This window comes from Callionymus lyra, chromosome 2 (assembly GCF_982586985.1).
Source record: "Callionymus lyra chromosome 2, fCalLyr1.hap1.1, whole genome shotgun sequence".
Classification (NCBI taxonomy): Eukaryota; Metazoa; Chordata; class Actinopteri; order Syngnathiformes; family Callionymidae; genus Callionymus; species Callionymus lyra.
Genome location: NC_141819.1, coordinates 43,776,931 through 43,804,693, shown reverse-complemented (window position 1 = coordinate 43,804,693; position 27,763 = coordinate 43,776,931). Strand labels below are relative to the sequence as shown.

At 41.4% G+C, this 27,763-nt stretch overlaps 1 protein-coding gene across 2 annotated transcripts in view; it reads right to left on the bottom strand.

Moving 5' to 3' along the window:
• Window positions 1-27,763, bottom strand: part of LOC148087210 (discs large homolog 1-like protein) — an 87,689-nt gene that overhangs the window by 32,629 nt on the left and 27,297 nt on the right. The window contains exon 1 of one of the 2 annotated variants that reach the window (XM_087785414.1): window positions 10,861-11,360. The exons of the other annotated variant lie outside the window; for it this stretch is intronic. Coding sequence (XP_087641540.1) covers window positions 10,861-11,115 — 255 coding nt within the window. The 5' untranslated portion in view covers window positions 11,116-11,360. Of the gene's footprint in view, window positions 1-10,860; window positions 11,361-27,763 lie in introns of those variants that run through there. 2 annotated transcript variants of the gene reach the window in all.

The window sequence follows — 27,763 nt, the reverse complement described above, 5'->3', positions numbered from 1 at the left end:
ATAAAACTGAGAACACAACAGGAGTTCCAGAAAATCAAGGAAAAGCCTGACAAATAGAAACGTCTTAAGATGTTTCTTAAAGGAGTCAGTAGATCCATCAAGCGCAAAGAGAGAGGAAGATCGTTCCAAAGCTTAGGAGCAACAGCCTGAAGATTTCTCTCCTCTGGTCCTGAGCCGTGTGCTGTGTCAATAAAGCTTAACTAAAAGTCAAACGCCAAGCACACTCACTAAGTTAGGAGCAGTGGAGGATTGCCTTTTGTCTCAAGAATCTATCAGTGTATAAATAAACCAGCCCCTTCTGAGTCCTGGTTAATCGTTTTCCTAGGTTACGCTAGGTAACAGTCATACATGTCAAATGGGTCTTCGAAAACACTATACTTTAAAGGGAAACTACTCATCAGTATGTGTATGATTGTACAAAACTTTTAATTCATTTACTGTATATACATTAGAAGATGTGCTTAAGCCCCGCCCAATGAAAATCCTCATTTCTCTGTAAATGTACTGTTGTTTACCCCAACCACATCCCCTCTGCTGTGATTGATCCAGCATAGTTTTTTGTTTTATAAAAAAAAATCGGGGGATCATTACAACTGGCTGGAGCAGGAGGGAAGCCCTTTATTACATTATAATGGGTTTAGCTCTCTGGATCCGTTCATAGAGATTTCAGACAGGGGATAACTTTATAAAGTAATAACTTCAAAACCTTGAAATGATGAGGGACTTACTGCATCTTGGAGAGGAAGACATCAACATTTGAAACATGTGAGTGAGTCAGGAATGTTGGGTTTTCTCATTTGTTGCCCTTTAATCTTAAATGCAAGTAATTAAGTCATTTTTATTTGGAAAGCGCCTTTGCAATGTATATTTTAGGAGGAATAAAAAAAAAATCTTTCCCCTTCTTACCTTGGCAGGAGTTTGTACAAGTGGGATACGTATGAGAGGGTAAAACGAAGGCGTTCCAGCTGAATGAGCATTCCAGATGTAAGTGTCAGGGGGTATGTTTTTGCCCCCAGCTTTTCCTTTGCCTTTACCCTTTGTTGGGCTCTTCTTCATTGAGTCTTTAAGGTTGTGGGTCTTTTTATTGGCTCCCCTTGTGGCAAAGTTGTTGGGAAGAGTACTGTACCCACTCAAGCCTTGACATAGTGATAGCTGTGGCGAATGGAATGGATGGATAGAGAGGGACTGTGAGGCATGAGGAAGGGTGCCAAGGTCATAATGGTGCTGGCACTGATGAAATGACGTAGGGTGGCTACAGGGGTTGACGTGCAACTGAGGTTGATGGTGACAGAGTTGGTTGGTTGGGGCAAGCAAGCAAGTTTGTGAAGAAGGAAAACGGTAGCTTAGCTGACTTTGAGAGAGATGGGGCAATTGGCTATGGCTGGGAGAAAGGTGGAGATGTTGGTGGCTTGAAGGAAAGGAGAGTTGTTGATGACTTGGAGACAAGTGCATCTGTTGATGGCTTTCAGACGGGTGCATCCTTTGGTAGTTTGGAGACAGATGCATCTGTTGGTGGCATGGAGACAGGTGGATCTGTTGCTGGCTTGGAGACCGGTGCATCTGCTGGTGACTTGGAGACAGGTGCATCTGCTGGTGACTTGGAGACAGGTGCATCTGCTGGTGACTTGGAGACAGGTGCATCTGCTGGTGACTTGGAGACAGGTGCATCTGTTGGTGACTTGCAGACATGTGCATTTGTCGGTGAGTTGGGGACAGGTGCATTTGTTGGTGGCTTGATGAAGGCATTAGTAAATTTGGTGATTGTGGGCGAGGCTGAAGCGTGGGTGAAGGTGGAGCAGCTTGACGACTTGGTGAAAGTGGTGCTATATGGTAGTAGCTGGGCGAAGGCGAAGGGAGCACATGTTTCGGTGAATGAGAGTGGCGCTTTGGCGAATGTGACGGAGAACGATTGGTACGGACTTGCAGCAATTTCTGGTTTTGCTTTGAGTGGCTTTTACTCAACTTCTTGCCCTTCCCAGTTTTCCCCTTAAGGCTGGGCTTCTTGGGGCTACAACAGAAATCATTGCTTTTAAAATAAGTTGTCATAGTTGCAGGAGACAAAACGCTGGTAAGTTTCTGTCTTGCTCTCACTTTTGACCCCTCCTTCTCATCTGTCTGTCAAAAAGGAGTAGCTTCTTAAAATCTCTTGTGTCCACATAATGTAGGTCATGCCATTCCAGATCAACCACACATCGCCGAGCTCCCGTGCAAACTCTAAATGCCTTTCCTCTCCGGTTGCAGCTGTGTGGTTGGAATGTCTTATTTGTTTAAAATCAAAATAGATATATTCCTGTTTTCTTGGTATTCATTTCTGTTATTCCAAAAACTCTAAGAAGTGAAAGTGTCCCCTCTTCGTCAGCCTCCTTCCCTGAGAATCAGATCATCCACAGATACCATCCTGATTCTGATCCCAGCCTGGTTCTTTTCTCCTGACAGAGATCGACTGAACTTTTATCAAGGTTTTCTCGCAGCGATCCTTGCTTTGTGAAGATTGATTAATCCAGTTATTTTGTTACTTCCTTGCAACACAAGACAACGTTAACATCCCAAATGAAAAGTACTTTCCTGAAGAGAGTTTTGGTCTGCATCTATGTCGTCGGGGTTTCCTTCCAGGACGGGTCTCTTCCTCAGCCTCTCTCATCCCTCTGTGCTACCGCTCCACTTGCTCTCTCTCTGTCTCCCCCAGCCATCTCTACAACTCTCTCACTATTCCTGGACTAGCCAATTAGGGTCTTTCCTGAACTCCTGCACATGACAGCAGCCAGGCATGACTACTCGATAGGGGGCGGTGACACAGGCTTTCAGTGGCTTGGCCGGTGCTACTATTGGAGGAGAGTAGTGTCTTCCATCCAGCTTTGTTTGGCTCTTTGAAAGCATCACATGACCCACTCGGGTCAGCTATAATGCAGTCCAAGAAATGCTCCCTTGGTTTTGTGCGTTTCTTCTATGCATTGACCTAGATGTGTCTCTGTGTGCTTCACCTCGTTAAAACGGTGTGTTAAAGGATGATCCAACATTGTCAACAAGACCAAAGTATGTGTGAACAGTTTGTGGACCATTTCTGAATGGGGGTGTATAATACTATTTTTTTCCAAAATGTTGAGCAATCAAAAAGTGATCTGAAAATTCCAAGTAGCAATAATTTCAAGCAATGTTACATTACAAATGTCTATTGAGAAAATATCTTTCAAACTACAATTAAAAGGTAAAAATGATATTCAGAATACAATATTTTTGTTGATTGAGATGATCCAATGAGGTGGGTTAGGGGGTCCATCGTTTAATCATACATTTAATTTGTTTCATACTTTGAGTAATTGGCATCTTTAAATATAGACTCCATATAAATCTTAATAGCAATTTTCACATTTAGTTATACATCCTTAATTTATTAATCTTGTAGACATGATTCTATTCAATCAACCTCCATACCAAAGTTATTCAAATAAACACACACTCTGTGTGAACAACCAGAGCACAAAAACGCAAGTGAGGGTGGCTGTAAGAAAAATATCCACTGTTAGTGTGTCACGTTAAGTGCTGTGGTGCCGCTGGCCAAGAGCTGATGAGCAAGGAGAATGGACCACAAGACCTGAATCAAGTGGCGCTAACATGGAATGCTGGAACATTGACAGTCATGTTAAAGGGAGACGGAGATGAGGATGTAGAACCTACAACTTTGGAATTAATGGATGCTGGTTCAGTTATTTATTTCATAGTATTTGTTACTTTTACATTTGATGAAAAATATATTTCATATATAATTAAATTAAATTCATAGATGTCACAGGACGACATTTTGAAGATGGAATATTGCTCGATTATGTTGATCCAGAAGAACATGGCCAAATTCAAACTGAAGTAAGAGAGGTCGTACAATAGCGCTCGCAATGAAGTGAGATGGTTTAAGAAACTTTATTTTTGGTGACACTGATGATGACAAAAAGGACCTAAATAAAAGCTAATTCATATTTTTTAAATGCTGAGAATAGATTTCAAGCATGTTTTCCATGATGAGTAAGTGCTAGACACAAATCTGATTCAGTGTGTGGCATCAACTTGCGGGGTCTCAAGGACCTGACATATATCATCTTTCCACCATGACACCGTCACCCTGCTTCCTGTCCAGTTTGATTCAGAGGCGCTGTTTCTGGAACCAGAGCTCACACTCGTAAATCCACTGACAGCTCGCTGAGGCCAAGATCCCGCTCTGCAGGGAAGTCGTTAAGTGGTTTCATTCATTAGGGAACAGGAAAGTGCTGAAAAAGCTGACTCTGATGCTGTAATGTGATGAACGAAGTCTTTTCAAATTAAAATAAATATTCATCAGAGAAAAAATAATCAAGTATCAAGTGATATTTTAAAATAAAAACATGATATTCTGACAAGCTATTTAAGCGTTATGGTAAGATGGATAATAAAAAAAAAAAGAAAAAAGAACAATAAATAATAATAGCAATATTGTGTGATACAAATAAATACAAACATATAGAATTATTAAAATATGATTGACAAACATACCAATGCAATTATTCTTGACATTAATAAATAATATTATCTTTTTCATTTATAACTACATTTGAAAGAAACAGGAATGACAGTATCTTTATGGAACGCTTTTGTATTTATAAGCAGAAAGTGAAATGACCAACATTTTTGATCAAACCAAAAAAATATATATTTTACAAATAAAATGTAATTTATATAAAATGAAATTAATACTGTGAAAATATATGTAAATACATTTCTGTGTAAAATGTTACCATTAAAAAAGAAAACAACAATATTAATAAATATTTAAAATATTTTTAAAATAATATTTAGAAAAAAATAACATTCGGAATAATGTTTAGAATGACAGCAACATTTACAAAATGATACAAATGTTACCACCAATGTTAAAATGATTAAAATGTATTTGTATTTTTTCCATGCTCCAACTAAACTCCAGGATCAGATTAACAATCTTCCTTTATTGTATTGATTCAAAGTCGTTAGAAAGCAAGCATCATTCTCTGCCCACAGAACAGTGATCACTGGGGAAACATATGTGCCTAATATTGTGTTTCCCACAGAGGTTTAATCTCTCCGTCAAGCTAAGTAACTGTCTGCGACCACAGCTAAGACCCCCTCTAGTGGACGCCTTGGAAAATGTAAGAGAAGTAAAGGCATCTGAGCACAAGCTCTAACACAAATACAATATTTACAATCTTCTCAATACAGGTGCAACCTTCAGGAGAGCTGCAGGTCATCACCAATGACCTTCTGTTCAAGAGTTCATGCTGAAGTACAGAAAGAGAATAGGCTGGAGGTAGGAAACTTAACTTGTGTGTGTGTGTGTGTGTGTGTGTGTGTGTGTGTGTGCGTGAGAGAGGGAAAAGGAGAGAGCTGAGCATCTTCCCACACACACTGAGGCTCAATGACGGGCACATACAAACACACAGAGAATGTGACACAACACACACCATCTCCAATAAATGTGACCAGCTGAGTCTGTGGAGAAGACAACACAAACACACGCCTCTATTTCCACACTGTGCCTCTGTGGTCATAGATTGCCATGACAACCATGGATGCGGTGTTGCCGTGGAAGAGCGTTGCCTTGGAATCCAAAGATGTAAACGATAGCATAAATTCTGCCTACTTAAGATATAAAGAGCTCTATATTCTCATATATGCTATTTCTCTCTGTCCTTCTCCCGAGCATTAGCAGAAAAACTTGCAGGCAGAAACCTTGGTGCCCAGAGCAAGCCAAAGGCAGATCTAAAGTGAAATAATCATGTGAGCTGCGCCCTGCTTCTACACTTCACTCCTCCACTTATACATGATGCATACATTCTGCAGTGTGGGAGGTGCAAACTCCCACTTGTGGTGCGAAGTTTCACAAAAAGTATTACAGCAGATGTGATCTATAGGCTCATCAGTGCGTAGTGATGACGGAGTTGAGGGAAACAGAGAAACATTTCTTCACCATCTCTGAGCATGTCGAACTTCACAGCATGGGCATTCACAGACCCATTTTCACACATTCTTATAGGGAATAAGAACCAGGTCACCATTATCTACCTTATGCCCAATGACTATATCTTCAAGTGCCTCAACAAATGACTGATATAAATGCAAGCTGTGGTCAACGCTTTGATTGAAGCCTGATACCTGTAGTATTTGTATTTGTATCAATTTCCTAAAACTTCTGTCCTCTTGAATATTTGCAGGAGACGGACACGTTCCAAAATTTGTCTCATTCTAGATACATTTGAACTGGTGCTCCCTTTTTTGTTCACATAGTCACTTCCCTCATGTATTTTCAGCTTTCTTCTCTTTTCATAACTTAATTAAACAGAAAACTAAATTAGCCTCTCTGTTTTTGGATGTCCAGATATGGTCCAGTAGTCTGAGTGGACCAGGGTTATTTCATCAGGAAATGGAAACTTTCAGGTCAATACCATCTGAGAGACTCATTAAGTCAAGTGACTCAGCTCTGTGACCTGATTCATGAATCTTCAAAACGAAAGTGTTTCACTTCTGTAAATACAACCTCAGCATAATCAATCACCAACGTATTGATGACGACGGAATAATTAAAAATATGAAACATGATCCAATAGCTCCGTTGATTCACGTTGTTTATGTTTTGATGTTGAACTCAATGGAGTCCACTCTGGTCTGATAGGATATACGATTCCTCTAACAGTCTTAATCAATCACTAATTCTCTTTCTCCTCCTTTCCATCCCTCCAGCTGTCTGTTCCTGTCCATCTCCCATTTCCTGTGACCACTAAACATCTCTTTAAGGCTTTTAGAGCTCTACCAGAAGAGCCTGGACGACTTTCATACCTCTGCTTTACCACTCATCAATTATAGAGAAGCCAGCGGGGGCTCAGCAGGAGGTGGGGGCTGGGACTGCTGCACAACAGCAGCGCCCCACCACTGTGATTATTTCAGATCTTTAAACAGATTTTGACAGGAAGTGGGGTCGAATCTAAAATACTTACTGTTGTAAGAAGCTCGGATAACCCCTACGAGAACTTAAAAAGACTGCTATCTTGTTTCAAAAGTCGATTTTACTGTCACAGTAGTGTTTTTATACAAATACACGTAATATTTCGATTTTGGTAATATTTATCAATTATTTGGTTATGTGTTGACGTCAAGAAGCTGACTGACTTTGACGCAGAAATGTTTCAATGAACTTTGCGGCCATGTTCAAATTATAGCATAAATTACATTGTTGCCTGCACCCGTCAACATGAACAACACTAACATAGATGAGATGATGAGATATAAGTTATTAGGACTTACATTAGTTATAACTTATTACTGAGTATTATTACTATCCTGAGGGATCAATAAAGTTTTACCTTACCTTACCTTACCTTACTTCTAATGTCATAAGAGTTACGCAGTGGAGCTGATGTCACATGTACGCACCTCTGCAGCGAGAGGGATTTTCAATACATTTCCATGCATTATAAGTGTCATTCTGTTCAAGGTACATATCTTTTTGTTTATTCAGTGAAATAAAATATTCCATGCATTATAAGTGTCATTCTGTTCAAGGTACATATCTTTTTGTTTATTCAGTGAAATAAAATATAAGCATCTAGCAGTAGTCAACTTAAGGGTTAACAAATCGGACGTACTTCCACCAAGTAAACTTGATCTGATCTTGGAGATTCAATCATCCGAGTGGAGAATGAGCAGATTTATGAACATGTGCTTGGGTTGAAAATATCAAGCATGACAGCGAGAAGTCACCGCTTTACTGGATCATTGCTTGAATTTAATCACTGCCAGTGAGGATGAAGAAAGACAACAAAACAACATCATGTGAAAATTAGCACTCCGTCTGTCATCTCTTCCTTCCAGATGTCTTGTACTCCGACCCCGGACGTGTTTATGCTTCAGTTTAATTCATCCAAAATCCAGAGAACCCCTGGATCAGCACATTTCACATCGATTCACCAAGCCAGGCATCCATCAAATAGTTAAAAGACTTGTTTTTTATCTTCCATCAGAGCTGGAAGCTGAGTGTTTGTGCCCTTCAGTGCGACGGCCCATCACTCAGCAGCAAAGTGCCCGCGGCTCGGGGGGCAGCAACACCTCTGGCCTCACAGCCAACAAGCCCAACTTAACTTCCTGTGTGCCAAGCTGTAAATCTGAAGATTAATATACATGGAGAGGAAGTCTACTCAGAAGTTTCTGATCAATGAGAGTGAACTGGCTTGATTAAAGCTGACGGTGCAGGAATGCTAAGAAGAAAAAACCTCCATGCCTCTGACCGGTTGCCTCTTAACTTTACATGAGAAATTCATTCATTCATTAAACCTAGTAAATCTAACTATTTGACAGGAGACTAAATTTAGTCCTGACTGGAACCAGAAGTCAGCGCTGGACTTCTGATTCAGCTCTTTGGGTTGGTTGATTAAATAAAGCCCAAATATAGCAGTCCGGGTGCAGATAGACGACCGAGCAGTGATCTAAGTGTAGCTGTTCTGCCAAAATGGCCTCTTGGCACCGATCTGCTTCTTGGGTTTGGTGCAGTGTGAAAAGTGCATCACCAGCAGACATGAATTTGAAAGATGGCTGACAGGAGACTGGTGCCTAAATAGAGATGAGCAGCATTAAACATCGCACCTGGACACGTGGAGCTCAATATTCACTTCTAGGGGCAGCAGTTTTGCTGATGGTAGAAAGAAGAGACTGTTGTTGTTTAAACACGCAGTTCATGATGAACCAGCTATGGAGACAAGAGTTTGACACTAGAAGACTTTTGTCTTCCCTAATTTGTTGTTTTCAAAACATTTGCTATTGTTAATTTGTTTTCTTCTGTACGCAAATCCTCGCAATAAAAACACGCCTCATCATCCCTTCTTTATATTTGACTTTAGACTATTTCTAGGAATAGAAATATAGGAATAGAATTGTTCTTGTTCCCCTTTAACCTTTGTGCTCATTGATGTACTGAACCATTCAATGCTGAGAGAGATGTCAAGTATCAGGTTTGATCAGCCAGTCAGAAGCCGTCTGCAAGGACGCATGTGACTCCTCTCATCAGATCACGCTCACTATGACATGAAGATTTTTGTACATCACTCTCCAGCTACGGCTTTGCCATGGCAACACACCACTTGCCGGGTCTGAGGCACGAGGATGCCCAGCTCATTTCCATGACAACGTTATCAAAAATCTCTCCCACAAACAGAATGCTGCTTCAGCCTCCACGCAGACCACTGCTCTGAGAATGGAGTGTTTGCTTACGTAATGACACACTTGCACACACACAGAGACACAACAATCACACTCAGACACACACATTAATACATGCACACACGCAGTTAAACACACAGAGATACAATACATACATTTACAAACATGTAGACCTACACAGAGTCATACAGTCACACACAGAGACACAAATGATACACAATAACACTCTGACAAACAAACACACTCACACATGCACACCTACACAAGACAAATAAACACAATAAACTGGCACACTAAGAGACACACATGTACATGTACCTATAGACACACACATACAAACATGCACTTGCATAGCCACACACATACATTCAAACACCCATGCACACATTCGATCACACACAAAAAATATTAACACATACTGTACATATTCACACACACACACACACACAACAAAAGCCACTCTTAAGTTACAGAGTCCCCACCCTGATCTGTTCACACCCCTCGAGCTTATTGCTCCAGACAAACACACATACACACTTGCTTCAATTTGGAGATAACACAACTTTGTGGGTCCACCTGCTAAAGACTTCCTGAATAAATGTTCAATGTTCTATTCTTGTTGCTCACTAACACTCACGTTTTTTCTTAACTCTTGTGTCCATGACTCTTCCCATTTCGAGGAACAAATGATATTCTAGAGTTGCAATTGAACATGTTGGAAATGTTCTGCATGCATTTAGGACGCCAGCTGCAGAGCAGGAAAGCAGTCTTATGTTGTCTTACCTGCTGTTAGATGTTTTCTGAGCAAATTCTAGTGTAATTTTGTTAATTCAAATTTGTTTTTATTTTTTCGAAGGCACATTTATACATAAGCAACTGGGCTACTAGACTCTCCAGCGCAGCATCAATTCCCTTTCTTTCATGACAGATAAGAAAATAACCTGCTAATATCATTAGAAGGGTTAACAATTATATGATGTGATTTGTTTTCTGTTTTAAGTTATATTTATTTGAATATTCACTTATTAAGTTTTAATAAAGTCATTTCAAGCTTTTAAGAATAGCTAAATGGTGTGACAACTGTGAAAACATCTCCCACCAAATACATAGTAAATACTTAAAGAAAAATGGGTGAATACACACTGTGCTCACTTGCAATAAATAATTGCCCGAAGAGTGACAAGGCTTTATCTTAAGCTACACATTTAGTCAGTGAGTTAACTAGCGTCTCTGCCGATGGAAAGATGTTGACGCTCTGATACAGGATCAACCAGAAGGAACATTGATTAGATTTATGATGTTTGGTTTGTTTGACAGTGAAGGATACACATAATAAACAAACATATGTTAAAAATAAACACATCCAGTTGAAAACTTGGCAAGATGAAGTTGTTGATGAAAGTGTTTGCTCAAAAGATTGTCTAACTGCTAACTATCAATAATAGGCCAACGTTTTGCAGAGACAGCATCCATATGATGCTTCTGCCTTTAGGATATCATACAAAGATCCCATCTGGTAGCAACTGTCAGAAGATCTCTGAAAACCCAAATTACAAATTCTAAAGTTTTAGAAGTTACTGGGATGCTAATATGTTGTAGAATCTGCGACGAATTCGGAGTGGATGGAACCTGAACATCTGCGTTGGTTACCTGGCCGGCTGTGATGCAGTCTGTGAAGGCGCTCCTCTTGGAGAAGAACGTGAGGAGCTGCTGCCAGCGAGAGGAGGACGTGGAGGGGGAGGACGAGGTGGTGGAGGGAGAGGAGGTGTGTGCCGGTGCCAGCTCCTCAGAGGAGCCGCGCTTGGGTCCCGGCTTAGGCTTAAGTCCCCCTCCTTGACCCCCTGATGCACCACTGACCCGGGTGCTCCGGGGATACAAAGTGTTGTTGCCAAAAATGTAGTTCATGATCTCAGCGGTCCAATAGTTCCTTCAGCTGCCCTCATGTCCTCCCCAGCAGATGGAGGAAGAAAAATATTCCACTCAAATCTTCACAAATCCATGCACCCGTCTCCCCCCTGTGTTGCTGGGAATTCATCATCCCATCTTCTCTCTAACCTGGAGGAACCTCCAGCATCATGCCAGGAAATCTTTCCTTCCTTCAGCAGAGGAGGAGGAGGGGGGCGTGGCAAGACGGCAGGATATGAGGATTGATTTTTAGTTGACTCTCTTCCTACCTCCTCCCCTCTGAGTCCGAGTAAGGAGCCAGTCCATTAAAGAAGGAGGAGAAGAAACGAGTGATGGTGAACAGAGGAATTATGCTGGAAAGGAGAGCGTCTCAAGTAGGTGGTCGTTTGGAGGAATCATTCTGCAACTCTTCTGCTTCCTTACAACATGTCTGATGCTGCTTCAGGTCTCCCGCCTCTCGCCTCTCCTCCACCTTCCCTCCCACCTTCTTTCTCTCCTTCGCTTTCAACAAATTGTCATTCCCAGTCTTTTATTGGAGCTGCAACCCGAAGCTTCTGTCATTCTGTCTCGCTCTCCTCTGCCGGCGGATATCATTACTGACACTGGCCACGCCTCCTTTACCAGGCAGCCAATAACAGAGCACACCTTTTTCCTAAATACACACACGCAGACACAACTACACACACCCTCACTCATACATACAAAACCAGGGAATATTAGACTTCATTCAAGGGTGTATATTTCTATATGGAAGACTATGTAAGCGGACAATATAGAGGGTGAAAGTAGAGAGCCAAGTTTAAAGCAGGATCAACAGGTGTGTGTGGGTGTGTGTGTGTGTGCGTGCATGTGTGTGTAGAGGTGTGTGCATGTTTTAAAATTCTTGACCTTATAATGAATTGTAACTGCAGTGCAAGTCCCCCCCATAGGTTAGTGGTAGTGTGTATGTGTGTGGTGAGAGTGTGTAAGTAAGTGAGTGTGTGTGTTTGTTTTTGTGTGTGTTTGTGGGGGTGTGTGTGCATGTGTGTGTGTGTGTGTGCGGATGGGTGCGTCAGGGCCAGTGTCTTAATAGAGTTAAGTAGCTTGTGATGGTGTATCTGTGTGTCAGTCATTACGTTTGATCGTTGTCAGTAAGAAAAAACTAAATTTACCTAATTTTGAATATGTATAATATGTCTATTTATGTCGGAGCACAATAAACTATTTGTCACATTTAAATAAATTGATATACTATGTGAAGACATGTATTTTGATTTGTAATATTATTTTTTGTGACAAACATTAAACACCTTATTACAACATGAGTTGGTTGTAACAGACATTCATAGTTACATACATTGTTAGCAATAACAGATTATGACAACTTAAACTAAACATTTATAACATAAAACTCCAGGTAGAAGCTGGTGTCTTGTTGAAATTGTAAGAGTAAAGCACCAGTAGCAGATGTAATAACTTTCTGAGAAGTGCATGGTTGTCTCACGTTTATCAGATTATCCAACAAAGTTCAACACATCCTGGTTATGACAGTGAAAGCAGCATGTCCCCTCTTCACCTTAGAACATTGTTATCATTTCATGTGCAGTGTGTGTGTATGTTTGTGTAAGTACATCTAAATATTTGCTCAAAAGATGAGTTTGGGTTGAGAGTGAGGAAAATGAAGCTCTTATCCCGAGGCTGTTGGAGACATTGCAGCACCCGGCTCTCCCACACACTTTCACACACACACACATAAACAAGATCCACAGAACTTGACTCCAGAATGGAAAGCAAGCTGTTGCCGAGCACCGAATGAGATAAAAAGAAAAGGGAATTAGAGGAGCAGGGCCGGATCTAGAGGTGGGCTGCAGTGGCCAGGCACAATCTCTGTTTCTACCTACGCAAGATTTTATTCAGGCAGAATTAGTTTCACTGCTCAATCATGCCTCCTTAAAGCTGCCAGAACAAATATTCATCTGCAGGAAGACTGAGACTTCTTCTTAAAACATGATCCAAGTCTATGTAAAGGATTTAAAAAAAAAACAACATTTCTTTAAATAGGGTAAGGAAGGACGTTTGACTCATGAGTAATTCAACAGTCAAAAGCACGGAGATTAAATGAAGAGAGGAAAAGTGTGCAGGCTGTGTTTGGATGGTTCGTTATTTAGTCTCGAAAGTGATATATCTACTGACTTTAATTATCCACAAACCAGACGGGAAGTTAGTCAGACTTGTGAGGCAGCTTAATTGAATTAAATCTGATTGGGTGTTTGTGACTGGAGTTGCTGGACAGGAAGAAGGTAAGACCCCGCTTCATCAATGACTCTGAGTCAGTCACTCATAGACTTAGAAGTTCTCAAAACTAAGACTTTTAACAGGAATTGTGTTGCTTTATCAAACATCTGAGCGCAGAGTGAAGCAGTGGACATAAGTGACTCCTCATCTTCACCTGGTTTATCTTGGCAATCAGGAGGATGTAGATATGATAGACGTCTTTAAGTATTAACTTCCCTTATCAAAAATTCTGAGTTAAGCAGAGAGAAATCACAATCTCTGGTCTTGGTACTTAAACAGTTTGAAGAACAAGTAGTTTAGTGTAACTAGTCAAAAAGTTAGTTTCTTTCTCTCTACATTGAGGCTCTGACAGCATCATAATAAAGCACCAGACCATTTAAAGATGTCATAATTGGCATGATAGAGGAGTTCTGAAGAAAAAAGAGACCCTGCATAATAAATTCATTTTACTATAAGGTCCCGGCCCAACATTAGGTATTAGCCAAAGGTTAAAGCTGTTAAAGCTTCTCTGCTGTGGCTCTGTGGTAACCGTCTCCATGGCAACAACTTTTCTGTGTCCTGAAATACACCAGGTGCTGTCTGACTAATGTGTTTTGTCCAAAACAAGTCTTTGATGAACCTTCTAAGAATAAATGTGGGTCACTGGAGAGGAAGTTGAATACAAGATTTAACGGGAGATGAGGCTGCCGATTGGTCGCTGCTTCTGTTCTACTGTAGTGACATATCAACGAACACATCATTTTCTTTCATTCCAAATTATTCTGGCTACAACTGTTTTGTCATTTTTATAGTTAACAGAAAACTAAAGACATGTTTAGATCAACTCAGCTCATTGTAGCATTTGTGGGGAAAAGATATATATTAGATGAGAAAAAATATTTAAAATAAAAAACGCTGAATTCAGATTCAAACAAATCATAAATCAAAAAAAGTTTATATTAAAATAAAAAAAATAAGAGAAAGTTAGAATGAAAAAAATAAAATGAGACAAGCGTGATAATAAAAAAACGGGAAAGGATTTTCTGCAGATTTGTTTTGGTATATTTTAATTTGAAACTTTTGGGGGGAAATAAACAAATGTAAAAAACAATTGTAAAATGTAATAATGACAGCAACGATGGCTGTTAATGATTATACATTTTAAAATCCCTTCAAATATAACACCTATGATTCCTATGATAGCAAAGATTGGGGACAAGTCATACGTTTTCACAATACCATAGTAATGGATACAATACCCGTCTAGAGAGTTCAATGCTGCGATAGACAAAGTGAGTCAATCATGTCGTGATACAACTGAGCTTTCTATGAACTAGCAGTTTGGCAACTCTGGCTTTGGAACCTACCTCCTGTGATGCGGAGTACATTGAAGTAGCTGTGAGAGGAAAATTCTGTAAGGAATAAATAGGTATAAGCATAAACAGGACTTTGGTTCCTGAACCTCTTCTGCATGTATACCAGGCATCTACAGACAAGTCAGATAACAAACGCCTCCCTCTCTTCAGTGGAATGTCAGCCCCTGAATGCTAGCTCCATTAATATTTCAGGACCAATTAAATAAAAGCAACATCATACATGTTTAATACATCGCTGCACATACTTCCCAAGATAGATCCAGGATACCGACGAATCACCCGGGAGCAAACCTTTACTTCTTGTTTGGTGACGTTGGTAGCACTCTCAAAGATGTGTGTCACTCAAAAGCTGAAGGGCAGTGAGTCAAAATCCATCTTCTCAAGTCACCAAGAATGTTGAGCAGGTTCAACTTCCTCACAAGTTATTTATCTGTAAAAGTGATATTCCGTTATTTAAATCCCTCTACTTCTCTAACTATGCAAATAAGCTCCTGAGAAGCAAAAAATGTTGGACTGCTGAGAGAGGCCGACGCCAAGCAAGAAACTATTGTAGCTGGTCCAGCTTGTGGCATCTATCCCAAAAATGTGCTCCAGTTTTAGACGATTCCATGATCCAGCTCCCAGCTGGTGAATTGAAAATGCTAATTTAAATGAATTTGTAGTTTTATTTTGGGATCGTTAAATAAGAGTTTTTAAATAGAAGCTCCCTGTTGTTAAACTAAAACTCATTAAATTGACTCACATTAACATTGAGATTTGATCAGATATTCACATATCCCTGTTTTTCTTTTTCATTTGCTGTAAACCATCTCTATAATGCAACTTTGTTCACTCAATTTGGCTGTACCCCAAAATATTCTAAATAAAATAGTCATGTTGGTTGTTTGAAAGAACTGAAGTTTTTATGAATTCCATCACCTTTTTTCAATGTAATATATGATAAAGAGGACCTTGTCTTTTGGCTCAGTTCTTTGTACCAAATTGTAGCTGAAACGCCCCCCTCACTCGCAAAAAAGTTACGAGAATGATTCTAACATTAAACCCTTTATTGAAAAACAAATTAGTTTAAAAAAAGAGAATGACTTCTGAAATCAACAATACAATGCTAAATATTTGTTATGTGGTTTGATAACTAATCGCTTTACTTAAGGGATGTTGCAGCTCCTGATCCAGAACCATCTGGTTTCTTTGACAGATGCCTTTATTCAATTAGAATAAGATTGTTATCAAGCCACCTGATCACTTTGTACCCATCAATGCAGTCAAATATAAGGGGAGGGACCTGAGTGCTGCTGTGTGGAAAATAAACCTGCCACTGTCAGACTCGTTCTTTCCTCACGTCTCCTTTAGGTTTCCATATCCTTGTAATTAACATCATGCATCAAAACAACAATATTTATTCAATAGGAAAAATCAATAGGAAAAACCAGCAGACCAAGTAGACGCCACAAAGGTCTACATCCCGGTCAGCTCTGGCAGTGTCTGGTCATCCTGGCTCCTCCCCAGCAGGTCCATTAGAACTGCCTCATTCTGGTAAGAACTATTTACAACGAGATGTCAAGCTGAGTGAGGAAACATTGAAGCTGATGGTTTCAGAGCAGCTTGTGCTAGAACATCTACTAGTTTTCAGTCACAGACAGTGTTGAAAACATACCAGAAACTTAAAAAACTGTCTAATTGCACTCGAACATGATGACTGTGTTACAAATATTCCCGCGTGATTCTACAGATGACACCTGAAATGTGTCATAGAATCAAACGCTCAAGTTGAAAAAATCTGTAGAAGACTGAAGATTGAAAATCACTGAGCCGATCGTTCTTCCAAAGGATCTGAGGTAGACCTTAATTGAGCCACTTTTTTAATACATTTCTACCATAACCAACTTGGGTGCAAGTTATCTTTAGGTAACCCACTGCATTTAATGTCAAATAGCAAATGAATGAAAGAATGAAGACACAAACTGTTCTAGCCACGTTAGATTATGGCACTCCCAGTAAGGTTGGTGGATCTTTTAAATCAATGGAAATGGATCAGAAACACAAAGGGATTCCTGGATACCCCAACAGGTTCTTGGGATAAACATAAAACTATCTAAGGCCACCATAGTACTGAGTGCAGCTGTAGATACTTTTTGTCAAACATGTACAGCAAAAGAGTTCTTCTGGAGGTCCACACAGCATCGGACAAATAGCTGCATATACAAGCACTAATTCTAACAGCAAAAGTACCGCGATTCACGATTCATTCAGGACAAACCTGGCTGACGCAACCCGATTCTTCTGGAAATACTTCTGGCCGAAAGGTCTAAGGACCTTCAGGTTGTCAGACTACCATACCTCATTTGGGTTTCTTGAAACCTGGGTTATTGACTTGCTTGAACTAATTACATTTGGTGATTCAAATCCTGTTACTGACGGAGAGAATTATATTCACTCTGGTAACCCACCCAAATGATTTTGGGAACAAACCTGCCTAATCCAAAAAGTGAACCCATTAGTGAATCCTGACAAAGTAAAATCACTAGCTAGCCGTTTCTAGAGAAGTAACAGTTCACTATTATTAGTCAAAAGAAGTTAGTAAGTAAGTAAGTTAGTAATAGTCATTTGTAAAGCGCCTTTCTAGAGAATATATACCAAAATATTAAAATATATACTTTAAAAGGCCCAGGAACATAAAACAAACACAGGAGTCCCAGAAAGTCAGGGAAAAGCCTTCACTAATAAAAATGTCTTAAGATGTTTCTTGAAGGAGTCAGTAGACTCCATCAAATGCAGAGAGAGAAGAAGATCGTTCCAAAGCTTAGGAGCAACAGCCTGGAAGGATTTCTCTCCTCTGGTCCTGAACCGTGTGCGAGGAACCATCAGTAGATTCTGATCCACAGACCTCAGAGCCTGAGCTGGGGTGTAAGGCCGGCTCAGATCACTGATGTAAGGAGGATCCTGACCATGAATAGATCCATCCAATAAGAACCAGAACTTTAAAATGGATCCTGAAAGAAACTGGCAGCCAGTGATGAGATTTAAGGATCGGAGAAATGTGAGTTCTTCTAGAGCCAAAATTCTTGCAGCAAAGTTTTGTAGGCGAGACAGCTGCTTCTTGTTTAGACACCAAAATAAAGTGTAACAATAGACTAAACAAGAAGACACAAACGCATGGATTACAAGCTCCAGATCGTGTTGTGACATCATTTCCCTAAATTGAGAGATTTTTCTCAATTGAAGGAAACCGTTTCTGGTCAGATTTTTGCAGTGTTGAACTAGAGACATGTCTTTGTCAAATACAACACACAGGTTTCTCAGGCTCAGTTTGTCAGACTGGCCACCAAAGTACCGACTCATCCATAGAACCTTATCATACATTATCATTAAAATATTTTAAATACTCTATCTTCTTCATCTCCACTCTCTGTAGCCTCATGGTTCCACTTGGGTTCCTCTCATTCACACACGTACTTTGTCTTGCTGCAACTAACCTTCATTCTTCTGCTTTCTAGAGCATATTACCACCTCTACAGCATTTCCTCCACTTGGTCTCTGCTCTCACCACAGATCACAATGTAATCAGGACCAACTGCCTTTCCATTCTTCAATGCCTTCATCACTTCACCTTTACTAATCTGCTACTAGCTACTACATGGTTCACAGTAGTCAACTCATCTACGCTCCCTTTCATTTTCCTCATTCATCAGCTCTTCAAAAACAGTGTAATGTGTGACAAAGTGTCCCTCTCCATCCTTAATCCCCCGAACCTGCTGCACATCTTTCCCATCTCTATCTCTCTGTTTTGCTAACCTGTATAAATCATTATCTCTCTCCTTACTTTCCAACTTGGCAAACAAGTCATTATACGCCCTTTGTTTGGCTCTTGCCAAAGTAAGGTAAGGTAAGGTAAGGTAAGGTAAGGTAAAACTTTATTGATCCCTCAGGAGGTCTCCTTTGGGAAATTGTTTTTTACCAATAGCCAGCAATTTTTCATAAACAATAAAAAATAATACATAAAAAATAAAATAAGAAGAACATAAAGAGGAAGAACAAGATGACACAATCTAAGTCTAAAGACAAAGACAAAGGACATAGGTCAAGGAAAGAAAAACAACAAAGACAAAGATACAGAGACTAACATGGAACAGAACATCCAGATACTTTCACTCCACTCCTGCCCCCGAACTCAGAATTGTACAATTTAATAGCCCGAGGGATGAATGAGTCCCTGAGTCTATTTGTTTTGCACCTGGGTAGGAGCATTCGTGCACTCATTCTGCTTCTCTGCTCACTGATGACAGTGTTCAGAGGATGACTGTCATCATCCATGATGGACAGTAGTTTGTTCAATGATATCCTCTCAGCAACTGTCACCAGTGAGTCCAGCTTCATTCCAACCACAGAACCAGCCCTCCTGATCAACCTGTCCAACCTGTTGACACTCCTCTTGGACACATTTCCACCCCAACACACCACAGCATAGAACAGGACACTGGCCACCACAGACTGGTAGAACATGCAGAGGAGCTTCTTGCAGATGTTAAATGATCGAAGCCTCCTCAGAAAGTACAGTCTACTCTGAACCTTCTTATACACATGGTCTGTGTTGCAGGACCAGTCCAGTTTACTGTCCATCCACACACCGAGGTACTTATAGTTGTCCACTATCTCCACCTCGTCGCCTCTGATGGACACTGGACGTGGCTTTGTCCTGGACCTCCCGAAATCCAAGACCAGCTCCTTGGTTTTTGAGGTGTTCAGCTGCAAGTGGTTCCTCTCACTCCAGTCCACAAAGTCACATATCAGACTCCTGTACTCGTCTTCGCTGTTGTCCCTGATGCATCCAACAATGGCAGTGTCGTCAGCATACTTCTGGACGAGACTCAGCTCTGAGTTGTAGCAGAAGTCTGAAGTGTAGATGGTGAAGAGGAGAGGGGCCAGTACTGTCCCCTGAGGTGCTCCTGTACTGCACACCATAGTGTCAGACTTGATGTCCTTCAGCCTGACATACTGTGGTCGATCAGTAAGATAGTCCGTAATCCAGGAGACCAGACCAGGGTCCACATGCATCTTAGTCAGTTTGTCCTGCAGCAGAGTGGGTTGGATAGTGTTGAAGGCACTAGAAAAGTCCAGGAACAGGATTCTCACTGAACCGCTTCCTTTATCCAAGTGGGAGTAGGTCCGATGCAGGAGGTGAAGGATGGCATCTTCCACACCAACTGCTGGCTGGTAGGCAAACTGCAGGGGGTCTTGCGCGTGCTGGACTTGTGGCGTGAGATGTTTGAGGACCAGCCGCTCCAGTGTCTTCATCAGCTGCGAAGTCAGTGCCACCGGTCTGTAATCGTTCAGCACACTCGGTCGGATCTTTTTAGGGACTGGAACGATACAGGAAGTCTTCCACAGAGTTGGTACTTTCCCCAGCCGTAGACTGAGGTTGAAGACATGCTGGAGTGGCTCAGCTAGTTCAGCAGCGCAGGTCTTTAGCAGTCGAGCAGACACCTTATCAGGACCAGCAGCCTTCCCTGGACGAATCCTCCGAAGTACATCCTGTACCTGGAGTGAGGTGAAGCTGGGAAGTGGTTCTGTGGAGCTGGGGGGGGCACAAGAAGGTGGGGCAGGTCCTGAGGCGGGCAGCAGTGAGGGTGAGGTGACCTGCTCAAACCTGTTGAAAAAGTTGTTCAGTCCATTTGCCTCATCCACCGTGTCCACTGCAGTCAGAGAGGCCTTGGTCTTGTGTCCAGTGATGGTTTTAACACCATCCCAGACCTCTCTTATTTCTTCTCGGTTCAGCTTCTCCTCCAACCTCCTCCTGTAGGTGTCCTTTGCCTCCTTCAAGCATCGCTTCACCTCCTGCTGAGCTGACCTCATGGCGTCCCTGTCTCTGCTCCTGAATGCCACTTTCTTCCTGTTAAGGACATCCTTGACCTCCTTTGTTACCCACGGTTTATTATTAGGGTAACAGCGGACAGTCTTAGTAGGGGCGACAACGTCCAAGCAGAAATTTAAATAATCTGTTAGACAGTGTGTCTGTCCCTCGATGTCCTCACCACTTTCTGATTGTCTTAGTGGTCACAGTCTGTCTCTGCACCAGAGGAGTGTACTGTGACTGAAGGTGGACCAGGTTGTGATCGGACCTTCCAAGTGGAGGAAGAGGTTTGGCTCTGTAGGCGTCCTTCAAGTTGGAATAAAGAAGGTCAATTGTCCTGTTATTCCTGGTGGGACAATCCACGGCCTGATGGAAAGTAGGCAGAGTAGAGTCCAGGTTGGCATGATTAAAGTCTCCAGAGATGATGATAAACATGTCAGGATGTTGATTCTGAAGTCGAGCTGTCATTGTGTGGATCTTCTCACAGGCAGATGCAGCCGCAGCGCTCGGAGGAATGTAGACACACAGCGCGATCACGTGACTGAACTCACGCGGTAGATAATATGGACGCATGCTGACAGCCAACAGTTCTAAATCTTGACAACAAGAGACTTTCTTTACAGTAACGTGTCCCGGGCTACACCAGCGTTTATTCACGTACATGATCAGACCTCCTCCTCTGCGCTTCCCACACGCGCGCGCGTCTCTGTCCGCTCTGACGGTGCTGAAACCAGGCAGCTCCACGTGTGAGTCCGGAGTCAGTTGAGTGAGCCACGTCTCCGTGAAGATCAACAAGCTGCTCTCTCTGTAGATCCGCTGGTTGTTGAGGGCAGACAGCTCGTCGATCTTATTCGTCAGTGAATTGACGTTCCCCATCGTGATCGTTGGGATCGTTGGTCTGTGACGTCTCCGATTGTCCGATAGCTTAGCCTTTAGCCTCCTCCCTGCCCGACAGCCTCTGTAACGGCGCTGAAGTGAGAGGTTTACTATTTTGGTAACCCAGGGGCCAATTACATCCAACACTTTAATAAAGAGCCTGCACAGAAGGACGTCGGACGAGCAAGAGGAGGGTTCATCTTGCTCACCAGTGCCGAAATATCAGCTTATGTTACAGGCTTAAAAAAGGACCACAAGGTAGAGACAGGCTCAGCGACAGGAGGGGTTCCACATAGAAGGGGAGGGATGTTCTCTCTGATCAGCTCTAACTTTAAAATATCTGTGAGAATGTTTTGTAGACTTATGTTTATTTTGAGTGTTTATTTTCTGCAACGACATTATGTCAACACAGCAGTCATACGAGGTCAGGTGGGTAAAGGTAAAGCGCCTTACACATGGACAGTGGACGGCACTTTACCCACCTGACCTCGTGTGTTTGAAAGCGGTTGGTTGTATGGCTCATTTGGCAGCCATGTTAATTTAGTATAAATACGGTTTCTGTAACCTGCTTTAGGTATGGTGAAAAAGCCATTCTAAATATGACCAGGGTCTACAGGTCAAATCTGGGATAGTCACTTGGGTGGAGACCTGGGAGTATAACGTTCACCGTCAAAATCTTGGCAGAGAATGAGAACAGCAAACAACAAGGCGATGGTAAGGTAGCTAGTTTTTGTAGTAACTTATTAGTTTTCCGAAACAGCGTCTTACTCTCTGGTGTCTTTAAGAAAGAAATAAGAGGCTCTGTCATTCAAGAGGGTGGAATATTGTGTGGAAATGACCTTGATGAGTAAGAGTTAAGGTGATGGAAAGTCACAAGTCGCCACATGGTAGCAACATCACGCTGTGCAGTGTGAACCCACAATAACATGGGGACGGACACACAGTAATAGTTTACGACTCCACAATGAGTCGAGATTTTAGATCCAGTGCCAGCTCTTGATTTCTTGAGAGCTTTTTATTCTATTAGAGGACGAGTGATTTGGCAGTGCGACAGGATGATTAACAACCACAAACAAATCTGCTCTCTGTCTCTAAGCCGGTCTGTCTCCGACTCTGTGCACTCGCTCCTGCTTCCTCCATCATTAGCTGCATTAGCGTAATGACCACCGAACTCTCCGGAACCCGTGTGGGTTTGTGTGTCTCAAAAACGGCAAGTGACTCTTTAACACTTTCTGTTGTCGCTGTCTGAAGTGCACTCTGCGTTTGGTGTTTATATTTCAGGTGGCTACTTCCCTGAGTGCACCACCCAAAATAAATTAGGAGCCACTGAGTTGAGCTGAATCATCCTCTGTCACATGACTCTCTGAAAGTTAAAAGCATTTTTTCATGTTTAAAATCTCTTCATTTTGGAACTGTATAGAAATGTAAAGAGTTACTCCAGGGACTCTTTCTGAAGTTTTCTTAAGTCAAAAAGGGAACAGAGTTGTCTGTCACCTTTTGAAAAAACAAAGAGTTTCAAGGTTTATCTGCATGACCTAACTGTTATTGAAAATGATGATGTCACATCCCAGGCTATCTTTCACCTGAAACTTGTCTATGGTGAATTATAGAGTACAGTGCATATGTCCTATAGCCTCCCTCCACTTCCCTAACACAGATCCAGGAGACATCTTGACAAAAAAACAACTGATCGACCACAACTGGCGTCTCCTGAGATGGAAAAACACTTCTCCTTTCAGTCTCTCCTGGATGGCTCAAGCTGGAAGAGAATCCAGAGAACCTGCAGACGGAACTCATTTTTTATGCTGGTATCTATTTACTGTTTGTTTGTTTTTTGTTTTTTCACTACTGCTTTCTTTTCTTGTCACATCACTGTCATGATCTAGCGGCTACAACTGTCAAAAGAAACGTCACAAGAAATGTGGGCTATCACATTTTAATTTCTCTTACTATGGAACACCTGCCACTCCCATTTCTTAATTATCCATCTGATCGCAATAAAAGATATTTGTTTCATTTTCTTTTACAGTGGATACAAATCACACATTTTTTACAAGGCCTCTGCTGCCACCTGCAGTTCAAACATGTACCTACAATAAGAATTTTGTTCGAAAACATGCACAATGTGAGACCCGATCACACAGTTACTAAGTGGATCTGATCACAGGTACTTCCAGATGAGTCAGTGCTCCAGAAACCTATCAGGCATGCTGCAGAAGGTTCTCACACACATTTCCCTTCGATTGCCACCTCGGGTGTAATCATCAGAAATGTCCTGCCAGACGACAACATGCTCCGACAGGTCACGACACGACAACGAAACTGGATCTCATGCTTGGCAGCTCAGTGCCGGCATTACCTGGTAGTAGCTGTGAGAATAGAGGGAGGAGAAAGGCGGGACTTCACTCAGTCCTTCTCCCTCCTCGTGAGGCCAAGCCTCGTCATCGTACTCCCCGTCAGGAGACTCAACCTACGATGTATAGACACAGCACTTCAACTCACATTATTGTGTACCAGCCACACCTGGAAATAGAAAGTTCTGTGAGTGCTGGCACATTTTAGTTGAGCAATCTTTGACTATCAAACCTTTTGATTAGTTTAACCCTTTCGAAATGACCAGAAGTTTTGTAATATCACAATCAAGAAAAAATATTGTCTGAGTTAAAAGAGCATATGGTATGAACACACTTTTAGAAAGAAGCTCAGTCATTCCTGACTCAAAGAACTAGAGAGTTGTTGTCATTGATGTCAGTTTTCAGTAGTTTCAACATTGAGATGTGTTTTGGACACTGCAGAGCAAGTATTTACCCCCTTTCCTTCCATTTGATTCCTCATTTTATGTCTAACTTTTATTTCCTTGACTAAAAATTCACTTGATCAATTTGCTTAGCTCTTTAAAACTTAATAATCTACTGACAGTCGATCACACGTGTTTATACTAACATCCTTTGGTTTTTTTTTGTATGTATTTGCTTTTTTTCAACCTTTCTCTTGGTTTGACCGCTCATCACAATAGCACAGGAGTCTTCCAAATTAAAAAAAATAAAATCTTGTAGCGAGCAAAGATTCAAACAAAGTACATGAAATAAGCAGCATTTAAGAAAATGAGCACAAAGTGTGTGCTGAGAGACAGGAAGTGAGATGGTGAGTCCATCTGTCCGATGTGAGCGAGCCAAAAGGTCTTTCACACTATGGGATCTTAAAATAACCTGCATGGTTGAAGTAGAGAGAGTTCATTTTGTTTGAAGGATTTTAGAAATTAAAAGTCATTTTTGTGACTGGAAAAGGTTCACACATCACTGGTTTTCTCAATAAATTGTTTTATGTTTTACATTTGTATTATACATTTTAAATAATTTTGTAACAATCCTATTTTGTGATACTGTAACACTTTCATCTTGGCTGGTGGTTGTTTATCTGATGAATAAGGAGATGTAAATTAGCTTTTTATTTTTACTCTTTAATATCATAATATTCATTTAGTGCATTATGTATTCCTGCAGTATATATAGTCATTTATCAAATTATATTTTGTAGGCGTTATTGGGCCAGCAGGGGGCGTAAAGCATTAAAAATTGCAGTGAAGCGATAGCAGCGACTAAATAATTGTTATACACATTAGATCCTAGGATTTAAATATATCAACTTCCCAATCCGAAAATTCTGAAACAAAGTGTAACAAAACAATATAGATGTGTTATAATTATATAATATTATTTTGATGATCAGATTTTTATTTGCATAATGAATTGAATAAAGACAGAACATCTTAATGAAATATTTATGAAGAAATATATTCCAAAATCTGTTTTAGATTTTTATTTTATTTTTAAGTAGACTGTTAAGGGGAGAATTTTAGGCAGATAGATTCTGATGAAATCTAAAATCTAAAATCAACATCATGCATGGATGCCCCTCACTCACAAACAAAACCTCTGTTGGAGACCCATCAGGTCACACCAGGGAACAAACAAGGACAATAAAGTGTAATTTAGAATTCTTTGAATAATGCCTAATGTCCGCCGATTTGCAAAATTGATACATAATTGTGGTGCGTCTCTGTGTGTGTGCATGCATGCTTGGGTTCTTGTGTGTGCATGTTTGCGTATATGTGTGTGTGTGTGGGAGTCAGAGAGGGATCTGCAAAACCTTGTGTGTGTGCGTGATTGAGTGCTTGTGTGCAGATGTCAACGAATGATCTGCAGACAGATCCAGTTCAATCATCAGAATGAAAGTTGGCATCACAGATAGTGGACTGTGAGAATGGGTCAGAAACAAAGACGCTGCAGCAGACACACACTCACACGGGGATACAGACACTCCAGACGTCTCTCATTACTTGAAAAATGGGGCACAGTTGACACTAAGTCTTCATTCACACTGGAAACAGTTAACGCTTGTGTCGGATGTTGAAGGTGCAGTTTGTAAGTTTGACACAACATTCAGGTGTACAGAACAGCAAAGGTGTGTTTGCACATGTATGTTCACCGGTAGGTGTTCATGTGGATAACAAGTTATGCATTAAGTAGTGTAAGGCCCTCAGTCTTGTTTGTGTACACTTGTCAGTGTGACTCCACTAGTGACTTTTTTCCATAAGTTAGTGTGTCTTTTAATGGCTATGTGTCCTGAATTTGGTGCATGTCCTTTGATGAACATGTGAGTCTTTCACGTTGCACTGTTATACATGTGCGGTGTCACATAAAAGTTTGCTTTATCTATAGGTGTGTGTTTTTTACGTAAGGATGTGTTTCCAGTGAAGATGTGTGTTTCACATTACGTGCCTTCAACTTTACAGCAGCTGTGTGTTTTACATTGATATGTGTTACTTTCAGGTGTGTTTACATATGGGTGGTCTTATGGGTGTTTGCTAGCATATTGTGAGTTACCTAAGTGTATGAGTGTTAACAGCCTGTAAGTGTATGCAATTGGTTATGAATGGCTGTATGTTGTATGAGTGAGTGTTGATTGGTGGAGAATCATGTATCAACCCTATCAACCTGATCAATTTAACTGAAGATTCAAAACATTGGGATTCAAACCATAGACCTCACAGTCTGAAGACTTAAACAAAATGGGGGTTGTCGGGTCAAAACTAAGTGTTCTGTACCTGGGCAGGTGTGACATGTGCTTGAGTGACGTATCCGTGCACGTGCTGAATATGCGACAGCTGCCGTTCCGCCACTTGCACGAGCTCAGCTCCTCTCAGGTGCCCACGCCGACCCAAAGACCCGTCCCTGCCCAGCGAGCGATCCCGGTCCCGATCCCGCTCCCTCTCAACGGTCCCTCCGCCGACAGAGCTCCGCCTCCACGTCCCCCAGTCCCTGCCCTCCCTCCCCAGGGTCCCCACGTCAGTCAGTTCTCTGACCATCTGGTGCTGGTGGCAGGGATGGAGGTGCAATTTTGGGGCGCCTGGTGACGCCCCGTCTTCTTCGTGATACCGATACTTCTAAAGTGAGGGAAAACAGGCGGTGGAGAAAAGATGGAGGGAAAGACAATGGAGTAGAAGAGAAAGTAGTATTAGATGAAGAAGCAGAAATCAGATTAAATCAGATTAAAAAAAAGTCACTCCAAGAATGTGTCTTTTTCCAGAATATACTGTATATTTCCTGGACATCAATATCTTTGTATTTTACAATTGTAACTATAAAAAATATAGATATTGAAATAAATAATACTTGTTTCTACGGAAGAAGTATGTAAGCTTGCTTATCTCTGACATTTTTGGTCAATTCTGACTTAGTGCTAACTCTTGGAGGAGTAGACATGAATAAACGGCCAACCAAGAGGTTCCAAAGCAAATCAACTGGACTGTTCAGATTCTGGGAAGACATTTCACCTCTCATCCGAGCAGTTGTTTTCAGTTTCAAGTGAGCTGATGTAAGGACCCCTTCAGGGTGCTAGGCCTGATGAGGGTTGTAGAAACTATTCAGGGTACAAGGCCAGTGAGGGTCATGGAAAACCATTAGGGTGCTAATCCTCGTCAGGGTCATAGAAACCCATCAGGGTGCTAGTCCTGGTAAGGGTCCGGGGGAGGGTCATTGTCACCTGTGTTGTTGACTTTCAATGTCCAGTGAGGTGTAACCATTTCACGATCCTAGTTGTGTATGTTTGGGGACTCTCTTAGGGAGAGATCTGAGCACTGTCCTATCAGTAACGGAGAGGTTATGCCTACCTCTGTTTAAACACCTCTTTCAAACCATCCCTTTCTCTCTAGCCAACACTTGTAGGTTGCTGTTCTCAAAAGACCTGTATTGTGTCCTTTGAGTGGAGAATCCCGGCCAGTGTATGCTGTCCA